Below are 21,078 nucleotides of genomic sequence, written 5' to 3'. Positions count from 1 at the left end.
ATTTTAGCTTCGCGATAGAATAATCTGCTCGAGTGTTAACTGTCCAAACATAATAGGTCCAAACATACTTTATGATATCACCTGTTCTTTACTGTAAAAATCAGGGGGCCAGCGAGTTTAAGTGCCTTCGATGTAAAGTGTTTAAAAAGCCCTGTCCAAAAAGTGAGTAGGCCTACTACAAAAATAAATATTTAAAAGGTTGTTATTTGTAAATACACCGTGGCCAATTGTCATGTATCCAACGCATGACAGACTGAACAATGTTTACTGTCAGATTTCTTGACCTTGATATGAGAATCAACTAATTCAGTTGCACATTTTTAAAAGATCAGAGCAAAATAGACTGTTTATTTTTCATTCCATAACATTTTAGTCATAGGCTCAAGTAAAAAGGACATATAGGGGACTTTCAACAACAACCCAAATGAAATTAGTCAAAGTTAGCCAAATAATAAATCTGTGCCCTTTTGATAGCACTGGCACCTCTTGTAATCCGTTGGGAGTCTTTGTTTTCATATCCACAGAGAGAAAAAAAACAGTTCCAAAGTTTTTTTTCAAACAAATATTTCAAATAGTGTTGTTGTCCGTGTGCAATCCAAAGACGACTTGCTCAAAGGACATAGAGGGGACCGGACTGAAACCCTTGGTGGGTGCTGGAGAGTCATGTTGGCCTGGAGCAGGCCGGGGCCAGCGCTCATTAAACTTGACAAAGAAAAGCGGGTCCTTAAAGGGCCCCCCAAAGATAATGGCCTGCATTAGGTAGACAAGGGCCACGACCATGAAGCTGATGAGGAAGAAAGGGACAAAGGGCCTCAGGTGGTGCCATGCCACCCCCATCCCATAGCCTAGTCCGCCTAGCCCGCTCTGCTTCCTAGTATGGGACGTGTGGCGAAAGGAGTCTGGAGCCGGAGTGTGATCAGGGGACTCGTCATCTGAGTTCAAAGAGGGGGGGCCACGGCCAGAGACACCCATGGGTAACAATTAAAAACTGAGTCGTTCCTTTGCTCTGAAACAGAACTCCTACTTTCTTTCTCAGCTCCAAGGAATCACAAGGAGGGAAGAACAAGGTCACACTTTACCTCCCAGTTGTGTAGTTCCCCTACCTTATCCTAGATGGAGTACTTAATGTGGAATTGATGACATGTATCCAATGATAAATCCTTCTCAGCATTCACTCACAGCACCGAGCATGTGCTTTATTCCTATGGCTTTATCCTCGCAGTAGTTTTCCTGCAGATCGAACGTGCTGGAGTTAAATGTTGCTGCTTGTCTTTGAGCTTGAGTGAGCGATTGAGAGGAAATGAAAAACAGAGGGGGAGCTCTAAATAGATATGACACCTTATGACGGTACACAGGGAGGGAGGGAGAATCTGCCGCGCCCGGTGGTCTCAAGTTTAACGCTGTGTGTGTGTGTGTGTGTGTGTGTTTGTACCAGCTGCACAGGTTACAAACATCACACACGAAATGACTAACACAGATATGCACACACACTTGTCACTCAAGATGTACGCTCTCAACAGCTAGAGGACAAAACCATCAAAACCGTTTATGTTCCTATGCAGCTCTAATAAATCTCAACCTGTGGTGCAGTGTTCTTGAATTATGACGGGTGCAGCTGTAGGATTTAAATCAACTTAGACAAACCTCACACATCACTTCCTAGCAGGGCCGTAGCAAAGATTTTTAGATATGCTGAGTCATATGGCCCCCAAATGCTCCCCGAGTTCAACATGTCTGGCTTGTAAGCAGCAGGTTAGGTGCTAATTCTTTTTAACAGTGACTGAGGTGTGTGTGTGGCAGTGTGCTTTGTTATATATTGAGACCATCTTCAGGGAAAGGTGGGGGGGGGGGGGGGGGGGGATTTTGGAACCCCAAATCTAGCTACTACTAAAATACCTTGAATTTACCATTATTTTTTGGATCAAATTATGTTTTCATTTTCAGAATTTTAACTCCTTCAAAGTTGCTAAACCCCGTGACTGTGCACAAGTCACACACACACACACACACACAAACCAGTTTACATCACACATTCACCTCGTGATCAAGCAGCTGCTCCTCAATCTGTGTGGGAGACATTTTTGATGGGCTGCATGCTGGAAATACCGAGACACCTTCACGTTCTCGAAGAACCCGTGTGTTTTTATTCGACATATCTGGAGAATGAAGCACACACACATAGATGGCAGATCTTTTCCCCACTGTTAAGAACGTGTAACCAGAGACACCCAAGCTGAGAATGTCAATGCTTAATCAGTGCTACGGTGCAAAAGAAAAAAATAAAGAAAAAGGTATCTTAGAGAGTGAATATCTGACATAGTGACGGTGTGAGTGTTTGCCATTTGCCTTAACAAGAGTGAGGGTATGAAATTACCCAGACGTTCAGAGTGCCTCTCTTTAATTAGACCTGTTTATCTACATGATACAGCAGACCTTCGTTACTTCACCACACAGCCACATCAATCACATGTCGCCAAATCTGGTCTAAGAAAAGATCTTTATTTATAAAAACAACAGTATTACCAGATACATACTTTACTGAAAAAAGCAACTTCTCAGAGCCAAGGCAGGTATGAATGGTACATCATAATTGTACATGGATAGGCAACATTACAAATATACTGTGCGGAGAGTAAAAAAAAAAAGAAAAAAAACAAAGATGATTGGTCTCTTTTGCCTTAAAAACAACTGTAACAGTAAAACTGGGACTAAAAAAGTTAAACAAATTGCATAATGCTCTCAATCCCCGCTCCTTAAATCCTGAAATAAAAACAAACAATCCAGACACAAAGTGAAAAAAATAAAATAAAATAGACAATTATGTGTTTTTGTCCATCTCCCAAATTAAATTACAAGTCAGCATCTGTTAAAACTCGAGTCTGCTCTGAGGATAAAAGCCTGCCATTTTGTAAAGGGTCTATTTATAAAACAGCACACCACAAAGGCCAATAAGAACTACCAGTAGTGTTTATTTAAACTTTAGAGTTAAAGCGGGGATAATCATTTCAAAGAGATAATCCTAAAGTGTTACTTTGTCTAAATAAAAAGCATATAGTAGTTTCAAAGTCTGACAGAGTAGAGCTAGGAATGAAAACTAAAGTGGATGTTAAAGTAGTTTTGTGGTTTAGTAATGGTTTGGTTCCCTGCTTCACCAGTCAGGCCCACATTCAATGTGATCTAACGAGTTAAAGATGCCGAGGCTGTCAGAGCTTACTTTCGGGGGAAGCAGACACAAAGTTGGAAATTAAAGTATCAAACACTAAACAGAGGCAGTCATTACACAAAAACTAAAAAACAAGAAAAAAAACCCAATGACAATGCTTTGTCACAGGAGACATAAGTTTAAAAAAAACAACATAAATGCATGAAATTATCAACATGTGGTCTTATAGGTCTGGTCCGTCACTCGCACAAAAACACACTCACTCCAAGGTCCGTATCCATTTATCACACACACACACACACACACACAGTCGGCCACAGGTTTACTGTATGACAAATATACACACACCTGCCCTTTCTTGTCTACACCTGTGCTGGTCCCAACCAAGAGAAAATAACTCTAGACAGGAAAATAACTCCTCTATAAACAACATTCTTGCTCTACAGGGCGATCTGTCACTCCGTCCCAACCTCCCAATGATCCCAGTAACGGGACGATTTAAATTAATGAGCCAAAACTAATGCAGTCATCCCATTTTCTTTTTATATACAGTATATACCCTACTTAGAAGTCTACGTACAAATTCGTCGTTAGGATGTGGGTGTTGGCAAAACTTTTTTTTGACCAAAATGATTTAGCCAGAAAAAAAAATAGAATCAAGCAGGATTACAACACCAGTTAAAATGATTGTCAACAAAGATAATAGCCTTTACAGAAGAAGTATAATTTAAAAAACTGAATATATTTCTGTTGCTACAATTGAATGAATTTGTAAAATAGGTGTGTCTGTGTGTCTGTAACTAAGTGGCTGTGTTGCATGACAAGCCTGCAAGACAGCCACTTTCTTTGGATGCCAACCCTCATCTTCTAATCCCATCTGTGTGTTGGTAGAGAAAAAGAGGAAAGGAGGGGAGGGGAGAGGAGGGGAGGGGGGGACAAGGGGGAGAGAGTCTGTGCATCTGGTTCTTCTCTCCTCAGTAGCAGTGGTAAGGCAGGGACGGCCCAGTCTGGGTGATGCACACTATCAGTTTTTCTGGAGAGAAGAGCAAAAGTACTTTATTAAATCAGAGTCAGAGTGTGACAGTGAAAAATAAAATATAATTATTTACTGAACATTTCACTAAACATGGAGGCAACACAAGGACTTATTATGTGGTATAAGTATGGCACACTGCGCAGTAGGGCTGTCACAATAACCAGACGGACGAGAATACTTCAATACTGAAATAAAAGAAGTCCACTGATTTAATTATATACAGTATAGTTTGTTGCAGTATACTATTTCATCATATTGCCATTTCAATATGTATCATTTTTACTATGTTTACAATCACCTGAACACCTGACTGTTTATCACATGGAGGGCCATATTTAAACATTATATACAGTATGTAAGGGCATCTGGACTTAAATCTACCTTCTGCTAGCTAATGGCTCAAAGAAATCTGGGTGCAAAGTACAGCACTAGGGGCAAAGGGGTTGTATATGCAGCCCTAGATGATATAAATTAAATGCAAATGTTAATTAAAATGTGAGTCAATACATAAAAAAAAAAAAAAGAAGTATATTTTGGAGGGAAAATGAAAGAAAAGTGCCAAACAGCAGACAACCTCCTCCAAAGAATACACTGACGATAAATAGAGAAAACCTTGAGCAATGTACAATTCTTGCTATGTAAAACTAAATGTGTCAGTTTGACAGAATCCTTATTTCATGACATGGTAAAACAAAAATACATTCATTTAAACAGTGACTGTAGCCTTGAATAGTACAGCAGTGACCAAGCTGCACATTAAGAGACTTTTTTCACTTGTGTGTGTGTGTGTGTGTGTGTGGAACAAGATAGCACATTTTGAATTAAAATAACTTAAATCAAAGCCATGAAATATATATCAATTCATTATTACGTTTTTAATAATTTTCATACTGATAAAAGTAACTACATGACAATAAGATTCTGCTTCACAGACAATGAAATCCACCAAAGTGCTTTACTTTGTTTATCATTTTGGCAAATTGTTGTTGTACTGCCTGCACAGCCAGAAGAGGGCACTGAAACACAGATTCTTTACCTATGATAACAGCCATTAAAATGCAGAGTTGTACATTTCAAAACGTAGTACATGTATGAAACACTTCACTATATTCCTGGATACATACAGTTATATACATATAACTATCATGAGATGACAAAAATCAAACCCCCTTCTTCTCTTGATGGTGCGGTGTTGTAGTATTTATGATAATGTTCAAACTTTAGTAAGCATTGTTCTGGTATTGTGACAAATCTGCTGCTTAGACTTTTATTATTCTGAGGATTTGAGCAACTTAGGGTTAGCTCTACACTGACAGACTGCGGGAAACAGCGTACCTTACAGCATACTATACCAGCATGTACTCATGACATCAGGGCATTGTAGGGTTAAATAACAGCACAGAGACCTACACCAGTGTTTTAGTAAACTGAGGGTTTGAAGTTATTAGAGACAAAGGAAAAGAGCTGACTGAGTCCATGCAGGACGAGAGGTCAGTTAGACATACCATGCTGTTACATGCAGAGGGGGGTAGAGGGGAGGGGGAGGGCTAACCATCGTAGGAGTCCAAGAGGGGCAAGGAGCCTTTTCTGCCCCCATACACCCCTCGCTGAGAGACAACCAGAGAGAGAGAGAAAGAGAAAAGGAGTGAGTGGGGAAAAAAAGTAAAAAATGTCAGTAAAAGTGAAGTTTGAAAGACTCCCAAAAGAAAGAAACGGTGTAAGTCAGGAAATACTTAAAGTAGTGCAGGAGATAGAGGGTTAGTGTCGTTAATGAGCAACCCAGCATGTGAAAGTGCCTGACACTAATTCAAAGTACCGGTAAAGTGTCTGTGGTTTCATCTAGAGTGTGTCTCCTCTCCCTCTGATCCAGTGTAGAGTAGGCCTCTGAGAAACAAAAGATGAACAGAATCAGATAAAGTACAGCCTTCAATCTAAACAGGCTTTAAATTTAATGTCTTAATGAAAAAAAAAATTAATGTACTAACCAGGGCCAAGGTCGTTTAGTGGAATCATGTCCCTCTTTTCCCCTGTGGTAAAAACAAAAACATCCCGGCTTTAGCTTCATATATAATGAAGTGCACATTTAACAACTATAGTAGGAAAACACAAAAAGCCATTTAATGAACCAGTCTTTAAGTTTCTAAATGTCGGTTTAAATGCTCTGAAAAGCTCTTTTCTGCAAACCAACCTCTGTCTAGCAATGGCGTGGTGCTGTCTTCATAGGTGCCGTTAACCCGGGTGTTTGGACCGTTGGTGGTGGCGGCGGTGTTGTGGTTTAACGTGACCATGAAGTCAGTCTTCTTCCAGCCGTCCTTCTCAAGAGGCCGACGCAGCTCTTTGTGGGCCCAGACGAGCTGCAGCACCTGGCCGGCCCCCCGCACCTCACGCTCTGAGCGCTTGCTGTAAGACACACACAAGCTTTCACAGTTTACCATGCGTCTCTTTGGTTCACTTATTAGGAGCAGTAATCTTTCAGCTCAGGACGGTTGACAAAAAGAAAGCTTTATTCCACATTAACTAAAGTATTTCAATAATAAATTCAGGGTATTTCACACTTTTTAGTTATTCAAATATTTTAATTTCAAATGCCAAAAGTAACTCTATTCACCTTCCGATTATAAAATAAAAACTGTTGTTAATGCAACCCCAGAAACCACATTAAAACAATTATAGTTTAAATTCACTTTACAGAACTAACATACCCGTCTTTGTTGATGAGCACCAGCCTCTCAATGCCCTGCGACGCTCGAAGGGTCTTTGCTGCCTCCAGACTGTTGCCCAAGACCTCAGCGAGCGTGCTCAGTACAGACACTACTGTCTCCTCTGACAGGGCGCGCCCAGATTGACTCTGGCCTCCAGGTAGGTTGGCCACAAGGTGAGGTACTGCATGCAAACCTGCAGCATACATACAGGGAGGTAACAATATATCAGGAGAGATACAAATCTAGAAGTCCTTCCATGTTGTATTTACAAAAACAGACAAAAAAATATTATCAGGTAAAAGAGAAGAAAACGCTTTTATCTTTGAGAAACATTTCTTGAAGCCTATTTTGATGTCCTTACCAAGCAGTTCACAGTTACGGTTGTCTATGGCGAGGTTCCTCAAAGCTCCAGACATAGCCCGAACCACGCGGTCATTGACATGAGCCAGCAGCTCTGCCATCATTGGAAGACCCTTTTCCAGACGCACAGTGGCCCGGATATAGCGACCATACTAAAGACCAAACAGAGAGAGAGAGAGAGAGCACTGAAAATCGTTCTAAACTGAGAGCAGAAAAGATATTGTTGTACTCTATATCAACTAACAACTCTGTAAGTTTATTAAGAATTAGTTCTCACAGTCCATCGGCCAGCACACAGGTTCTGGATGGCACCAGCAGCAGCCTCCAGAACTGAGGGGTTTTTGCTCTCTCTGAGCAGCGAAGTGTAAACACGAACCACCTCTGGCTGGAACAACAGCTCATAGCCTAAAAGAGAAAGAGACATGAGTGAGTTTAACACAGTTTTTCATCTTTACTATAAACATGTAAGCTAGAAAAATTACTTTCACCTGATGTTTTAAAAGTTTTAAACTATGCCTGAACTATTGTATTTGTTTGACCACAGAGAAGCACTAGTCTTAAAACACATTGTGTCTCATTTAGAGAACTCTTTCAAAAATACAAACATTAAATAAATACTTATTGTCGTTTGCCCACTAGTTTTGTTTTTTTATTTATCTTATTAAATTTATCTTTATTTGACAGAAATGTGGGGACAATTTTTCAATAAAAGTATTAGCATGTCCCATACTGATACAAGTCAATTTGATTTTAAGGGACGTGCATACCTTTGGCGGGTGTTGTTCTCTTCGGGATGTCCACCTGGTCTCCGCTTCCATCATCTCCGTCCTTTTTCCCTGCAAGAAATGGATTCAAAAAAGAAAAGCATGTTTGGGCTGAAGAAAAAAAACACAGATTATGTGAAGTTGGATGAGATGATCAGTCGACTATCTACGGTCCTCTAAACTGGCACGCACGGTATGAGAAATGCAACGAGTTGAACAAGCACTGTGAACATGCACTGCTGGTCTGCGTGATGTCAGGTGATCATGCTTGTGAGCTGGATGTGAATTCCACAATATCTGACATTCATCTTTCACAAGTTAAGTTTTCTTTCTGCATTAGTAAAATGAGTGATGATGAGAGTGGTCAATGGTTTCAAAAGGCTCACAAGCACAGAGAGAGAGGAATCTTACCTTTGGAAAACCACTCATCTAAACACAGCAGAGAAAGAAGGGGAAGTAAGGGCGAGTAGGAGGAAGAAGGGGGGGGGGGAGGTAAGAAGGATGGAGGAGAGGCAAGAGAAGGTGGTATAGTATGAAAAATAGCTACAGGTGCATCTGCCACCAAGAAGCGTAAACACACAAGCAGCTACCCAAATTTCAACACCAAATCTTCAGTATCTCTGAACTGTATTATCTGTTAAACACTGACCTTTGCCCTTCCGAGAACCAAAGCAGCCACCCTTGTTAGCAGGGACGGGTCCCTGGTTGAGGGGCAGGGCCTCTACGTAACGCTCACAGCCTGGAACTTCGCGGTGAACATGATAAGAGAGATTCCTCAGGAGGCAGACACAGTTCTCCACGAGCTGCGGGGGGAGAGAAAGGATCAGACAACATGATCAAAGATGGAAACAGAGAAAGAAAGAGGAACTGGTAAATATCGAATAAACACAAGATACTTGTCCCCCCAATGAAAAGATAATCGCTCAGTGAGCAAACCCCTCATCCAAATGATGCCCTTATGCCCTCCTGATAAGTTACATAACCTTCCTTATGGCCAGTGCAACTAAAACAGCATTATCATCTTCAACAGACCCAGGCTCCTTTTATGCGAGCTAGCCAGATAGTGACAATTCCGATACTACCTACCCTACTGCATGGCCTGTTCTAGCCCCCACCTCCCAACCATGTAGACTGATGGGCAGCAAGAGTTAGGACATCACTGAGGTTTTGCCCAATTAGTCCCTTGACACCCCACAAAAAATATATATGTATAAAATCAATCTGATACCTTGTTATCCACATCTTTGCGGTTGATCTGTGATTGGACAATATACATGAGTGAATCCACTAATCCTGTGCATTCTCTCAGCTTTCGCCTGGCCTCGCTGCGTTCCGAACTCACATTCCTGTTGGAGAGGGACAAGTCAAGCACATAATTGCATGTGTTTCTTCTCAAAATAACTCCTCTTCTCTGAGCCTTTTCAACTTTTTCCAACATTTTGTCCATTGATCCCTTGCATACCTAAGGCAGCCAGCAGTGTTGGTCAAGGCGGTCTCCCACTCCAGATGGCGTGGTTTGCAGCTCTCCTCTCCTGCTCCGTTGCTCCCTCGCTCCCAGCCAGAGTGCGGGACAACCACCTCGTCAGCCAGGGCGTGCATGGCATGGTCAACAATTTCCATCTTCACCGAGTCATGGGATGAAAGATTCCACAGGGTGCCTGGGAGGATATTAAAAAAAATACTATGTCTATCACTGCAATAAAAGAGACAGGCTTAGCTTTCAAATAGTAAAATATTTTTTGCAGTTTACACAGTTTTACAAAAGATTTGTATGGCCAAACCAAACCAATCATGTGTGTGTTTAAATCCTGAACATATTGACAAGGCAGCCATTTGGGGATGTAGATACCTGTTATAGTGTCGGTCAGGTCCTGGTCATGGGTTTTTCTCAGTAATCTGACAAGACCGGGGACTCCATCACAGTTCTTGATGGCGATCTTGTTGTCGTGGTCTCGCCCATATGAAATGTTCTTGAGTGCTCCACAGGCCGAGTGGTGCACGTCCTTGCTGGGATGGTCCAGCAGTGACACAAGGGCTGGAATGCCCTTTAAGCGACGCACCTCTGACTTAACCTAGACACACGTACAAAATGATCAGGCTCTTCTATAGGATTTGATGAATTTTCATGACACATCAAGATAAAGATTTGTGAAGCCCTGTTCTTCTGCATTTCAATGTGGTCCTTGTCTCACCTTATCATTTTTGAACGTGAGATGCTGCAGGAATGCAGCGGCGTTTGTCTTGACGGGGTCCAGGCGGTAGCTCAACATGGCAATGACCTCCGGTAGCTCCGGCTGTCTCCATGAACCAGGAGGAGCCTTCCTCAGTGTGCTGTCCAGTGACGCCATGCTACCCCTCTCCATCGTCATGGGAACAGCCCAGGCGTACGGGTCAACTCCTCCCATGTCCCCATCTAAAGTATCCTCGCAGCTCCTTCATGTTGGAGGGAGAAATACAGAGGAACTTTCTTAAGATTTGGCTTAAAATAATGAATTTGTTTCTAATTAGTCAGCGAAGAAGATCACTTTGATAAACTGCCCCTATTCATGGCCAAAAAAGAAGAAGGATGTGACAGCACAGATATGCTTTTGTGTTTTACCTGAGTCTTCGTCTGTCCATACCCCCTGGGCCGGGCCCTAAACGGGGCATGGTGCCGTAGCCACCAGGGTGCATGGGTGGAGGCCCCATGCCGTAGTCATCATATCCCACACTACGCTGGTCATCCTCCAGTCCATAGTGACCATGGCCATAACGCATTTCCATTGCTGAGCCCAGGGCTCTCATTCCTCGGCTCACCTGGGGCTGGGCTGCATACGGGTCCAGCTGCTGGCGACTTGGGGCCCTGTAGCCCGAGTCAAGGGTCCTGTAGCCATCCACCGGCCTGGGGAAAGAAGGGAAGTTAGAATTGAGCAGATTTGTTAAAAAGAGATCCAAATTCAAATAAATTGTGCTTCAAATTGTTGGAGGCTTTATTCATGTTTATCACATTGTTTTGATGAAGCAGTAACGGAATCTTACATTGAATAAACTCACGCAAACCAAAAACAAGATTGATCTTTAAGGTTCACAATTCTTAACATACATGAACAACAATCACAGAAAAGTGTAAGCGAAAGGAGTGTTGTACCTGTAGCGGTCGTCCATGTGTGAGCCTCTGCTCAAGCTGGTATATGCCTCCGATGGAGGGCCTCCACGGTAATCATCATAACCTGGTACAGGACCATAGGGGTAGTTTCTGGGCACCGTGGCAGTTGGGTAGTCTCCTGCTACAGGCTGCCTGTAAGGACGGTCTAGTGTGGCACTGTAGGGACCCATACCGGACACTGACAACCCCCCATCGATGGACATGGAGTCAGAGGGCAGGACTGTGCGTGTGATTGGTTTCTTCATCTGGATGACAAAGTGACAGATGGGGCTTATTCTCAAAAATATGATAACAAAGAAAGGAAAATAATGTGGTGTGAGATGCTTGGAGGCGTCGCTAAATGTAAGCTCCCATACGACTAAATCAAACCATGCAATCATTACAAAAAATATTATTTACAGTAAAATAATTTAAAAACAGCTCTTGCAAGATTTCATTTCAATTTGATGATAGCCAGTGCATATGTCATATCACTTACACCATTGTCTTGGCGCCTTGTGGTTCCCTCTTCAGAAAAGACTGAGTGCACTTCCTGGGAGTCGTCCTCTGGTGTGTAGCTCTCATCTAGAGCGCCGTGTGCAGGGTCCACCATTCTGTACTGTAACAGAGACACACCACATGTTTAAAATGGATCAAATCACTGGCACAGTTTACCTCTACCATGATTTGATTTACACACAAACACGTACCTGTGTGCCGTTTATGTATGCGTCAGTTAGTTTCAGTCGTTCTATGTCAGCATCCCCCAAACGCCCGTTCTGAGACGCAAGATAAAGAAACAAATATGAGACATGGCCTGCAAATTCAAAATAAAACTCAACACATACATGGTGTTGTGGCATACTTTGTAGTAGCCAGTGCTGTCTGGTGTCTCACAACCACCCAGATGATATTGCTGCTGCCGAAGCACATTCAGTGCTGACCGAAACCATCCCTGCATGTTTATGGTCTGTGAATCACTGCCAGGCATGAGGGAGGACATTTTGGAGTGCAGCCACTCATACTCACTCCTTACTTCCTCCTGCTTTCTTCTGTTACATAACCAATGACTGTCACACTGACTGCATGACTTGGACACTTTATACCTTCCCCCGAGCAGCACTCACTTGTATGCAATGTAACTGCCTAAGATATCTGAAATAGCCTCAAGCTGACACGTCCTCCCTGAGTAATTGGGCTGATAATGCGGATATTTCTCAGCAACTGTTTTACCACCCAGATTTTCAGTATTTCTCTGATATCATTGACTGCATAAAAAAAACAATGTTATAAACCTTATAAAGAATCATATCCCACTTCATTTGCAGTATTATGTTCGACTGCATTTTATTTATATGTCCACAGGGAGGCAGCTGTGTTATTTGAGAGCAATAAGAAGGGTAGATTATGATTTCCTGCATTCTCAGTCTTCCTTTAACAACTGCCGCACACTTACCAAATCTTAATGTCACTGCCAAGGTTTTAAAGAGACACAATATCTGATCTAATCTATGTCAGCAAGCTCTCACAGAAAGGAAAATATTTGGGAACAATGTTGGAGTGTAATTTAAACTCAGGGTTATAACAGGTCCTAAAAATGTCACGCCCTGAATACAGCCTGCCTGATATTTAGTGTTTGCTAAGGCCAAAATGATAATGGCTCTACTTTAATTGCTCTTCAAGCCCTACAGGCACAGTTTTCCCTTTGATAATGAAGTATTTTGATAGAGACAACAATATAGGATAAGGCATCAGTTAAGGCATTCTCTAAACAGATAACTCAGCTCTAGGAAAAAAGAAGTGTTTAGAAATTTAAACAGGAAATCTGATCCTCAGCTACAAATTTATTTGAAAATGTTCAAGAAAATAAATGGAGGAACTGCTCATATATTGTCTACACAGCAATCCTGCTGCCACTTGCAACATTGCACTAATGATAAATACGGATGTGTTTTAAAGTGACAGCTTAATATGCTATTTATTAATGAATCATTTAGAAATGATCAGCAGCTATTTCAATATTACATGTTGTGATTGGAGTGAACTTTTAAAGCAAAAGCACCAAAAATTATGAGGTAATATTTACTCAAATGTAAAAATGTACTGGATATTAAGGTAGTAAATGTAGCATCAGGGATTCTTGACTGCTTATTAGAAGAAAAGAAAGCTACATGTTTGGAAACTCTGATAGGATTTTCTGTCTTTTTTTTCCACATTTGCAGTACTCTCAAAATGTAGAAAGATAGAGAAAATAATGAACACAGTAATTGAAAACTAAAGCAAAGCGGTTGTTGCAGTGAGGCGGTGTTAAAAATATCGGAAAATGTACAAAATGCAATCGCCAAACTGCTGACACTTTTGCTATACATCACTATCACAGATACATTTAATGCATGATTAAATACAACAGCAGATGATATGAATGATCACTGCATGCAAAGGAATGCTTAGGATGATGAAAGACATCTAAATATTTGATAAACAATGAAATACAAAAAGCAGAAACCAAACTGGATGCAGGACTATGCGACACATGCACAACACATGACCTCATTCACAAACACAACATGCTGCAACTAGAAAGGTAAATAACTGAGATTCCACAGAATGGGCCGTGAAAGGTGTTTGAGTGTCGAATGTATCCGGTGAGTGACAATGAAAGCATGCAGAAATGATGACCATCTCAGGCATGTTCAGAGCAGTGCGAGTATGTGCAGGTGGCAACTGATACGTATGCAGATGAGGGCTGAAAGGTCTCCCAGAGTCAAAGAAGAGAGACATTTAGCGACATTTACACAAACATAAATTGATGTAAACTCGCCAAGCACTGGTGGAGACAAGTTGGGGTTTATGAACGACGGTTGTATGGTGTCAGACGGAGAAATTTTTGAGGATTGGATAGAGGAATGATGACCCATGGATTGGATGTGAATGAGAGATGAGGGCAGGTAACGCCTACAAGAGAGCGTGATCAGGGATGATTGGGTTCATTGGAGGGTGTTACCTGTGTATGAGGGAGGGGGCGACCCAGGGTCGAGGGGCTGGTGGCGGGGAGGCCCACCCACCTCCTCTCCTCCTCCAACGCCCTGGTCAGCTGTTCAAACTGCACCTCCTGCTCCCTGACCGACTCCAGCAGAGCTGCTGCGCTCTCACACTGCTCCATACACACTACACAGCCCCAAGGGGAAAGGGGAGGGCGGTGTTACATACATCCATACAGCCTCATATAGACTACAAAACAGGGAAACCTTGCATACAAAGTACACTATGATCCGGTGGATGCAAGATTTTGGGGGCACTGAGATTTAGTAAAAGGTTTGTTTCAACCCAGGGTCAAAATTATTCAAAAACGGGCGCATATCCAAACCATGCTGAAATGTTTTGATCAGTGTAAAAAGTCTGACAAACAATAAATAATATAATACTAAGGTGAAGCAGAACTACATGAACTATACAATGTGTCCTTGAAATGTCAGAAAAAAACATGTCAACCTAACAAAAGTCAAATCATATTTTGATTTTCTCTTTTATAAGGAGAAAAATAATGATTCCCCATAAAAGTTAATCAAATGAGAAAAAGCCATATTCATGATTACTATAAAAAAAAAATATCCCACATCGTGCAGCCATGTTTGGACTGTTCTGATTAATCTGATTTAGTTCAGTGATTGTGGGTCAGATGTTCTTCTTGGAAAGAGTTGGGCAGTTGGCATTGTACAACGGGGGATTTATTCCTTTGCTCAGTAATGAGAACACAGTAGTCACCACTGTATAGGCATGTCTGTGGTTGAAACTGACATAACCTCTTGCCAAATGAAACCGGGTTTCTGTACAAACATGTGATGGTGTAATAAGCCCTCCTTTGAAGTTTTCCTCCACATCGAGACTTTAAAGGAGACCCACGCTCAAATTCAATTCTGCCTTGAGCACTACCTGACGTTGTTAGCGCTTACAAAACATAAATTACAAGGAGTATGCCATTTCAATTTCTATAAACAGTGAGTGAAATAATAGAACAATTTTTTGATAATTTGGTGGTAGTAACTGCACTAATGCATTTGTCAAAAAAAAAAAAAAAAAAAAACACCATCCCATGTATACAGGCTCATGAAAGTGTGTTTGGGGCTAATTAAAAACAGCGGACAAAGAAAACATTTTTGTATAAAATATGGTATGTGCATCAGCAGCATATTTTTTGTGATACAGTTATTCCAGTTAGGGCAAAAAGCTGAACACAGCATCGCAGAAACCCAATGTCAGAGCTCGAGTCAGAGAAAAATCATACACACCTTCACCTGTGAGCGTGGTTTGGTAGTAGAGGTGAGAGATCACGCCAAGATCAGAGGTTGAGCTCTAGTTGCTCATGGGTAAAAGGTCACAGAACCACCAAGCCCAGAAGAAGGAAGGACTGAACTGCAGAGAGAGAGGGAGAGAGAGAAAGGGAGACGTGGAGGAAAGAAAATAAAGAGAAAGAGAGAGAGCTGTTTTAGAAAGAAGGAAGGCACCTCTGTTTGAAAAACAACAACACAGTGTGAATAGCATACATGTGTGTCAACAGGGTTGTGTTTGCTCTGTGTGCAGAAAAACAGCAAGAGACAGGGACACACAGTAGCCCCGGCCTTTAGACACACCCTATATTAACTCGAGATTTTGGTTTGTGTGCAGTAGTTAGCTGTGGGAAGTGGACCAACCTTCCGCTCTATCTGGGACAAAGAACATGTACTGTCAGCAGAAAGTGAAAGCAGGTTTTAAAGATTGTGTAACATCCATGGAGAAATATATATTCTTCTCATCTTTCCTTCAGCAAATTAGCTATATCTCTTTTCTCCAAGCCTTATTTTTAAATCTTTATCAGTCTTCAGCTACCTCAGGTCTGACTGTCAATCTGCCGCTCTTGTTCTTTCTAACCCTAACCCCCTCAGCACTGGCTTCAAAAGGTGTGTAAGCTCAGGCACAGCCATTAGCCAGCCACCTACACCCACACACCTGCATAACCGGTTGGACAAGATGTAGGAGGGGCTACCAAAGCTCAGTTTCTGAAAGTCTCTCTCTGGCTTGCCAACAAGCACAGACACACTTCTGTGATTGTTAGCTTGCAGCGACTTGTGGATCAAACAGAGACGTGCAGCAGGTGTTTTTGGGCCATGACATGTATAGTGTTAACAAGTGTAAATAAAAAAGAAACGCAGCACAGAAGAAATTAGTTCAAGGGAAGCGATGATGATGAATGACTCACAGCTTTTACCTGCATGAGATTGTGCCAAGAAAGAACGCATAAAAAGCCTACAGACGATGATGTCACCTTTGGACAAACACACCACCACTACTACACACTTCAGCTGGTAAACTGAGGCCAGCAGAGGCGGAGACTGTTTCTGTATGTCTGTCAGACAAATGACTAACACACACATTGGTTAGTGTGCTTGCATAAAAAAAAAAGTCCCTGCTTGGGGTGTGACAGACAGTGTGGGAAAAAAAGCAGGAAAGTGGGATGGCTTGATGAGAAAATGAGGAGTGGCTCAAACATATTTCACAAGACAAAGGAATTCGGAGGAACCAAAACCAGGATTTGCATGGAGGATAAGGCTGACTGACACGAAGACATGATGTCACATGCGCGCACACACACTATCTTCTACTTAGTGACTGTGCCGCCCCCTGAGCCATTGTCTCCCACCTGAGCAAAGCACACCGCTGTCCTGATCCACACATGCCTATATATGGTCATAGCCAGGACAGGGCTGATATTATCCACCACAGACAGACAGAGACGGCAGAGCAGGAGCTGCAAACAAATAAAACTGTCTTTCAGGGGAGTGTGAGAGTAAACTGGAGCAACAGCAGCGAGGTCGTGAGACAGAGGGATGTGCTTAAAACAAGATAAAAAGTCTTGCATTCCTTTCATTGTCTCATGTCAATTCAGTTCAGCAGCCCACCCACTCATCCTCTGTGTATGACCTTAACATGACACTATAGAGATCTGTGTTTACTGTACCAACATAGCAGTATATGGCAAGATAAGTGGACTAAAATACCCAAACAAAGCAACAAAAAAAAAAAATGTTATCAAATCTCTCCCCTTCTGGCAAATTTCCCTTTTAATTAGCCGCATCTAAACACTGGCTCAGTCCTCATCTTATCTCAGTTTAACATGTGATGTTATTCCACTAATGAGTGCAACTGTCATTCATACAAGAAAAATGATGAACTGTGATTGATATTTCTTGGCAAATGTACTTGAGAATGTTATTCTAAGACCAAGTGTGTGAGTGTGTGTGTGTGTGTGTGTGTGTGTCTGTAAACCACAGCCAGACGAGGAAATTTGCAGCTGTCAGTCCGGGGGGTTGGTGGAACAAAAAGAAGTTTGTGTAAGCATGTATGAGGAACGCAAGTGTGAGAAGTGCAGGGGAGCGAGGGCATTACTGGACAAATCTGTGTGTCATCTGTGTTACTTATGTTTCTGTCATGGAAAGCCACTCTTGACCTCTGTCCTCCACCCGTCTGCCTCTTTCACAGCTGTGAGTTTTGGCCTTGTACTCTGTAGTGAGTTTCGTTGAACAATGAAAACAATCAGTGCAGGTCTGTTGCCACTCCCCTCCCCTTTCCCCTGTAACCACATCCGGAGAAACAGGATGTTGTGGATTTGACATCGAAGGAGTTAAAAGGGACGCTGTGGCTACTCAAGCGCACCAAAAGAAGAACATTTTCCTGCACACAAAACCACTAAAGCCTGTAAGACATCTACTTTAGAAAACACCAAGCTGATAATGGACGGTTCCTCCTTTTTGCGGTGAACATCCCCCATAGTCGATAACCTGATCACACGGCCACATACAGCTTCCCCCTTTGCTAACATTGTTCTACATGTCCAGTTTTCTGTTCTGCTTTCATGACCTTTTAAAAGCTACAATTGTCAATCTACATTCATCATATTTCTCTGTTTATTGTGAGTAACAATATCTTGTAACTATATGTTGCCAATTACTCCTCATATTCTAACCTGAAACACTTGGTTTTACGACTTTTGTGATGATATTTTTGGGGATTTTACAAAAAAAAAAAAAAAAAAACTAACAGACAATTATTTTTGGCTCTGGAGAATTTATATTGAGCTATATTTTCTCTTACATTAAATCAAGACTACAGTTTATACACATTTGTCAATAATAAAATGGACCTTTTTTTTTTTTTAAAGTCAGACTTTTACCCCCGAACAAGAAGCAAAAACGAAAAAGCAGCACAGGATCAACTTAATGTTCTCTAAATGTTAAAGAACACAAATGTCCTTCAAAATCCCAATTAGCAGCAAATCACAACGTTTTAAAATCTAGTGAGGGACAAAGAGAAATTGTCCAGAACACTGCTGAAACAAATGCAGAGCATAGGGCACTGAGGTCAACATCATACACACTCACTCCTCAAACATCTGATTGAGCCCTGACTGACCACGAGTCACATATCTTTATCTGATTCTGCAGCCATCAGTCAGCATGAGCAACTCAGCCATGTCAGAGGACATCTGTAACACCCACATGTAAACAACAGAACAACCTTTGTCTACTTCATGAAACTCTGGCTAATTCAATAAGCCCCTACACCTGCCGTGGACAGCTACAAACCCACACTGAAACAACCCCTTCTCTGTGAAAATGCACACCTGTCCGCACATCTTGCAGTAACCTGCGCTGCTAGTTTGCTAATAAGTTTGTCGGTGTGATTCCACAAGTGCTTGTTTAAGCTGAATGTGGCTTGTAAATGGGATTGGAGCTTTAGGCTTCTAATCCACTTACCTCCTAACGCATACACACAACATGTTAACGCGCACGCACAGATACACACACACACAAACACGGGCTAGACCCCTTTGAGGATTAACCTAGACACTTCAAGAGAGCAGACACAATCGCAGCTGGTTCTGGGGGCACGGATCAACAATCACTTGGCAAGAAAAGGTTGATACATGGGTGTTCACTATCGCATACGGGGTTATTAGTGGTGGCACCTGCAGCGCTGACCCCATCACTTATACTGTACAAACACAAACCAGGATACTCTTCCAAGCCCACGGGCGAGATGCTTACCTCCACAGCAATGTGTGTCTGCAGTGACCCAGTGTTTACAAGGGAAGAGCTGGTTGACTTGTTCACATTCAGGCTGACAGTTATCCCCACCCAGGTGTTTCCCTACCTAAACAAGTTCACGCAGGACCCACCTAACAGGTTCACGAGCTGGCAGACGCATGAGCCAAGTCGGTTTGATTGGACTACAGGTTGAAGACCACCACCCTTTAAAAACAGACTCGACTTTTTAAGGATGTAAGGAAATCATGAGGATGCAATCTACAGAGAGATTATTTACTCTAAACAGCAATGTTGACCACATTTTGACCAGCTTTACTGCGCATGTCAAGAGAACCAAACCCGGTTCTCTTCAGGGGTCTTCATCAGCCTGAATCTCACACTTTAGTTTACAGTCTCTGATGAAACCTCTACGACTCTCAGTGAACTGGTTGTCTAGCATGAATTGATTTTTGCTAACGTAATATCGCGAAAGTAGGACAGGGGCAAGTCGAGCTGGCAGCATTTGGCCAAACACGCAGGCAGAAACAAAAAAAAAACCACACACACACACACACACACACACACGGGTCTGAAATGACTCTCACGAACAAAGACTTCGTGTATTTCAGCACTGAGTTGCTCGCTGTTTGTTTTGTGCCAACACTAACTGTCCACATAAATGAACATAATAAATGCTGGAGATAAAAAAAAAAAAAAAATCAGCCCAGGCTTTGCCGGGCCGTGCTCGCTCAGCAAACCCGTGTGACCTGGTTTGGCTGTCCTGCTACGTTAGCATCACAATAACCCAACATAGCGAGCCGTGAGGGGCTAGCGTTAGCATAGCTCAAACAGATTAGCCTACTAGAGCTGAAGCTTCATGTACGGGACATTTTTTTTTTTTTTTTTTAGACGGAATTCCTAGTTTTGGAAATCACTATCGTGGGTTAAAACTGCGCCAGGTTATAATCATGTGCTTATTAGGACAACAAAACCGAGAGACCTTGTGTAATACAATTCTCGTTTTGCATCGCTAGGTAGCATTAGCCTAACAGAGTCGTGTTGCTGATCTTGATGTGACCACTCCTTTGCCAACGCTGCAGTGTATCCTCTATCTATCCCGCTTTATCGACACTATGGTAACATTTACGAGTTCACTTACCTTGCTCGTTGAAATGCTGCCCTGTGCCCCCCCTTCAAGACTATTCCTGCTATAAGTGGTTTTTTTTTTCTCTCCCCTCTTTTCCCCTCCTTCCCTTTTGGGTTCTGGGCTTCTGGGTCAAGCTTGTTAAAGACGAAGCGACATCACCGAGATTTCTATCAAAGAGAGGGCGGGATCAACAAGCGGGATTACCGTAAAGACGGCGCACACCGAATTCCTCTTTTCTTACAGGTGTTTTTTTTTTAAGTGTTTCTACACACACCGACAATTTATTAGACTGGGGTTAAAATTGTTGTATTTTTTGACAAGATGAAACAAGCAACTAAAAATGATGAAACCTAGGATTTTAGTAGAAGGGCCTTTACTGCACATTGCACAAGTTGACTTTTTCTTTAAATTTTATTTTATTTTATTTACCTTTTGCACAATTTAGAATGTATTACTGTAAATATTATTCATCTTATTTTACCTCATTTTATTTTATCTATTTTACCTTATCTTATTTTATCTATTTTACCTTATCTTATTTTATTTTATTTATTTTACCTTATTCTATTTGATCTATTTTTTTTATTTTACCTTATCTTATTTTATTTTATTTATTTTACCTTATCTTATTTTATTTTATTTATTTTACCTTATCTTATTTTACCTTATTTTATTTTATCTATTTTACCTTATTCTGGTTGTATTGCACCGCGGGACGGAGA

At 41.8% G+C, this 21,078-nt stretch overlaps 1 protein-coding gene across 9 annotated transcripts; it reads right to left on the bottom strand.

Moving 5' to 3' along the window:
• Window positions 1–2,478: 2,478 nt before the first annotated feature.
• LOC109993035 (catenin delta-1) lies at window positions 2,479–20,526 on the bottom strand. 9 transcript variants are annotated; one of them, XM_029279698.2, is made up of 22 exons: window positions 20,369–20,526; window positions 15,439–15,562; window positions 14,154–14,317; window positions 11,860–11,928; window positions 11,649–11,768; window positions 11,153–11,415; window positions 10,625–10,906; window positions 10,218–10,458; window positions 9,875–10,097; window positions 9,488–9,683; window positions 9,254–9,371; window positions 8,675–8,828; window positions 8,437–8,454; window positions 8,029–8,097; window positions 7,539–7,666; window positions 7,263–7,413; window positions 6,902–7,094; window positions 6,388–6,599; window positions 6,185–6,226; window positions 6,016–6,083; window positions 5,705–5,806; window positions 2,479–4,196 (listed from the first exon to the last, which is right to left on the bottom strand). In XM_029279698.2, the coding sequence occupies exons 3-21, from the start codon at window positions 14,310–14,312 to the stop codon at window positions 5,747–5,749; spliced, it is 2,766 nt and encodes a 921-aa protein (XP_029135531.2). In that variant the 5' UTR covers window positions 14,313–14,317; window positions 15,439–15,562; window positions 20,369–20,526; the 3' UTR covers window positions 2,479–4,196; window positions 5,705–5,746. The 9 variants fall into 9 exon arrangements, with proteins under 9 accessions (XP_029135531.2, XP_065815188.1, XP_065815189.1 ...); XM_065959116.1 differs by having other exon boundaries at window positions 5,752–5,806; XM_065959117.1 differs by having other exon boundaries at window positions 5,752–5,806; window positions 15,445–15,562.
• Window positions 20,527–21,078: the final 552 nt, after the last annotated feature.

This window comes from Labrus bergylta, chromosome 9 (assembly GCF_963930695.1).
Source record: "Labrus bergylta chromosome 9, fLabBer1.1, whole genome shotgun sequence".
Classification (NCBI taxonomy): domain Eukaryota; kingdom Metazoa; phylum Chordata; class Actinopteri; order Labriformes; family Labridae; genus Labrus; species Labrus bergylta.
The sequence above is the reverse complement of the archived record's forward strand: the minus strand, read 5'-3'. Positions and strand labels throughout refer to the sequence as shown.